Below are 4,195 nucleotides of genomic sequence, written 5' to 3'. Positions count from 1 at the left end.
CACTTTTGCTGAGACTGACTTTGAACTTGCAATCCTCCTGTACTCAGCCTCCTGAGTTGCTGGGATTATATGTGCGCCACTGCACCAAGCTGACACTTGTGCCTTTTTTGATGGTTAACTTATTTAAAACTAGAAAACATAATTCATAAGTCCATTTATCTGGGCTCACATAAACTGTCATGCGTCACAATACATTTCAGGTGAAGTGTTTTCTGTATCTTTAGGAAGGTATTACCTTAGAATACTCTGAATTGTGGAATTTCCCCCATTTTCCCTCGGATTTTCCTATATACCAAAGGAGGAATTTCTAGGTAGCTAAAGAAGTTAATGATTCAAAACCTTCCACTTTAATGAATATCTTCCACAATTTGTTTTAGACACTCTTTCTATTCAACTTTTCCCTCTTTCACAACCCCCAAACACACATGCAGGGGATGGGGTGTCAGCAGGCATCTTTTTGGATCTAAGTGCCATTTGAATGGATGCATTTAGTTTGGGTTTACTGGAAGATATTTATGTGGAAGTTATTTTTAGGTATCTTAGTATAGAAATGGTTTCCAGGAATATTTTTACTGCTACTATGCTAACTCTGACAGCTTCTGTGATACAAAGATGCAAGGACAGAAGTCGTCTTATGATCTGAATGCGTTCAACCATGCTACGGTACCAGAAGGATGTGCACAGTGGAAGAGAAACAGTTTAAAATGTTTGGAACCAGATACTGGTCCGTGGAACATGGGTTTAATTGTGAGACATGCAAAATTTTAAGCAGAAGATTTGGTTCTCATTCTTGCCTAAGCAAAATGGAAGTCTCTACTGGAAGGAGTACACTAAATAATTGGTCATGTAAGATTACCAATTCACTATACATTTTCTTCCTTGTGATAAAACCACATGAAACTGAAATTCCTGGTTATTTTCTTCTTTTAAATAACTACATACAGTCGTGCATCACTGAACGATGAGCTATGTTCTGAGAGATGCATTGTAAGGTGATTTTGTCATTGTGCAAACATGATAGAGTGTACTTCCACAAACCTAGGTGTTATAGCCTACCACACACCTAGGCTCTTTGGTGCAGCCTATTGACCCTAGGCTACAAACCTTCAGGGCATGTTACTGTACTGACTACTGTGGGCAATTGTAACACAATGGTATGTATCTAAACATACCTAAGCATAGAAAAGATACAAAAAAATATTATGCAATAGGAATTTTTCAGCTCCATAACAGTCCTATAAGACCACTATCACATATGTGATCTGTTGTTGACCAAACCATTGTTATGCAGCACATCACTGTACTTCATACTTTATTTTGTATTCATATTTTAAAATTCTTTTTTTTGGAGTGGTATCAGGTATTGAACTCAGGGGCACTTGACCACTGAGCCCCTGTCCTATTTTGTACTTTATTTAGAGACACAGTCTCATGGAATTACTTAGCGCCTTGCTTTTTGCTAAGGCTGACTTTGAACTCATGATCCTCGGGCCTCAGCCTCCAGAGCCACTGGAATTACAGGCATGCACCACAGTACCTGGCAATATTTTAAAATTCTCTGTAAGAAAGCCTCTAAAATACAGAAGTATCAAGCCTCACTAAACCTGGATTCATGTTTGTTTCATACCTTGGTTGTCATGAAACCGTGTGACAGGTAAACTGATCCACGTGTTAAGTGTTAGTGAAGCTTAATTTTTCAACTTTTAAAATAAAAATTATAGCTTTTTTCCGCCATCTTGGAGCCTGTGGAGGCCCGCTGAGAACAGGACTTCTAGAAGGCAAATATGTCTGGAAGGCTGTGGTGCAAAGCCATTTTTGCTGGCTATAAGCGGGGTCTCCGGAACCAAAGGGAGCACACAGCTCTTCTAAAAATTGAAGGTGTTTATGCCAGAGATGAAACTGAATTCTACTTGGGCAAGAGATGTGCTTATGTGTATAAAGCAAAAAATAACACAGTGACTCCTGGTGGCAAACCAAACAAAACCAGAGTAATCTGGGGAAAGATAACCCATGCCCATGGAAACAGTGGCATGGTTCGGGCCAAATTCCGAAGCAACCTTCCTGCTAAGGCCATTGGACACAGAATCCGTGTGATGCTGTACCCCTCAAGAATTTAAACTAATAGAAAATAAAAATGGATTGGTGCTCTTGTAAAAAAATAAAAATAAAAAATAAATAAAAAATAAAAAAATAAAAATTATAAAAGTATGCAAATACCTTTCCATAACCCAATGAATAGATTTATATATTCCACTTTAGAAATAATTGGATAGACCAACTATGGCTAAGTGAGACTTCCAAACCTAGAAAGGTGATGCATCATTATATCTGCTCTTGCCTTTCCTTGAATCAGTCAGTCTACTTTTCAAGCACTACACTTGCTGTTGGCAGATTGTTAGGTTAAACCATATGAAATTGAAGTTTTTATAAGTCAAAAAATAGTCTAACATTGGTAAATTCAGAGATTCACCTTAAAACACCGTTTAGGATGCATTCTGCCACAGTTTAAAGAAACCAGACTCAAATTGACACAAACTATAAAGAAATTTGTTGGGAGGCTATAATGGAACTCACAAAATTGACTTAACATCTTGAGAACCTGAAGCTTAGGAAATAGATAGAAACTAAAAGGAGGCAAAATGGACTCAAGAGCATGTCACAGAGATCAGCTACTTGGGGAGCCACCTCTAGCGTCATTGCCACTGGGCATTTGAAGTCACTCTACACCACCACTCATGGTCACTCAGTGCTCAGATGTTGCATGTTTGAGCCCTGCAGACATCTCATGCAAACTGAGTTTTGTTCTTTTGTTCATTCCCTCAAGATTCAGTCAAGGCTGGAACAGTAAGCCTATTTTATATGCTCATGTACACATTCCTAGTATGATCAGATAATGGCCAAAAAATTTTTTTAAATGAATAAAATACATTCAAATATTATTATTGTTTTGGTGCAGTGTGATTATGGATAATTAATTTTTAAATTCATTTACACATTTCTGTATTTTCAATATTATTTTAACATTTATTGAGTTAACTAAGGAAAAACTTAAACTGTATTTTTAAAAATAGAAAAACAGGGACTTGGAATTTTATTATACATTGAGGCCATACATTTGGACTCAAGCTGGAGCTTGGCATTTAGAAACCTGCAATCGTAGTGAGTCACATACCTGATTTAAAAAGTAAAAACATCTAAGAACTACCCGGTAGCTTGCCATGAAACACTTCTTAACGCTTGATGAAAATGTGTTTGAAAAATAAGTAGGCTTCACCATGATCTTAAAATGTTTATTACAAATGATTTTAATTTGTGTTTTGTAAAATGTGTTTGTGTTTTTAATGATTTATTTTTGGAAATCACTAAAGGTGAAATTGAAAAGTAAAGTCCAAGTGAGGGGCCGGACTTCAGCAAAATATAGTAATATTAATAAAAGTAGAAGTACTTTTCATCATCAACAACCACTTTTTCTAGGCTAATGGGACTCAAAATTAGTAATCATTATTTATTTTAGCAACTAAGTAAATATATAAGCGATGACCATTTATTCATTCCATTATTCAACAAATGTTTTTAATGCAGTTACTCTGTGGAGGCTGCTGTAGAAGGCAGTGGGAGGGGTACAAATGTAAATAAGATTCCATCATGATGTAGTCGGAAGTGGTGTGGTAAGGTGCAGTGCGATACATCTTGGTTTGACACTCAAATACGTCACTTCCTTACTGTGCCATTTTGAGGTTTTATAGTTTGTGGTTGTTGCTGTTTGTTTTGCTTTCATCTCTTTAGAGGTGGGGTTTGGCTGTGTTGCCCAGACTGGACTTGAACTCCTAGGCTCAAGCAATTCAGTCTACCTATTCCCTGTTAGCTGGGATTACAGGCATGCTCCACCATGCTTGACTGACTGCCATGAGGGGCAAGAGTTACTTAACCTCAGTGGAACCAGTAAGGGAAGAAAAATAAGGATAATGTTTTAGTCAGCCTTTTCACTGCTGTGACTAAAAGATCTGACCAGAACAATTTTAGGGGAAGAAAAGTTTATTTGAGGGCTCATGGTTTCAGAGGTCTCAATCCATAGACAGCTGGCTCTAGTCCTTAGGTCTCTAGGTGAGGCAGAACAACATGGCGGAAGAATGTGATGGAGGGAAGCAGCTCACATGCTGATCAGAAAGCAGAAAGAGAGAGATTCCACTCTCCA

The 4,195-nt window shown here is 37.6% G+C and overlaps 1 protein-coding gene across 1 annotated transcript; it reads left to right on the top strand.

The window, feature by feature from the left end:
* The first annotated feature begins 1,739 nt into the window (after positions 1-1,739).
* On the top strand, positions 1,740-2,137 carry LOC124983692 (60S ribosomal protein L35a-like). The gene has a single exon (XM_047551153.1). The coding sequence runs from the start codon at positions 1,785-1,787 to the stop codon at positions 2,115-2,117; it is 333 nt and encodes a 110-aa protein (XP_047407109.1). The 5' UTR covers positions 1,740-1,784; the 3' UTR covers positions 2,118-2,137.
* The last annotated feature ends 2,058 nt before the right edge of the window (positions 2,138-4,195 follow it).

The sequence above is a fragment of the Sciurus carolinensis genome, chromosome 4 (genome assembly GCF_902686445.1).
Source record: "Sciurus carolinensis chromosome 4, mSciCar1.2, whole genome shotgun sequence".
NCBI lineage: Eukaryota > Metazoa > Chordata > Mammalia > Rodentia > Sciuridae > Sciurus > Sciurus carolinensis.
This window is presented reverse-complemented; position numbering and strand designations above follow the sequence as displayed.

Excerpts from the sequence above, each read along its gene's own strand:
- LOC124983692 (XM_047551153.1), top strand. The coding sequence starts at position 1,785 with ATGTCTGGAAGGCTGTGGTGCAAAGCCATTTTTGCTGGCTATAAGCGG.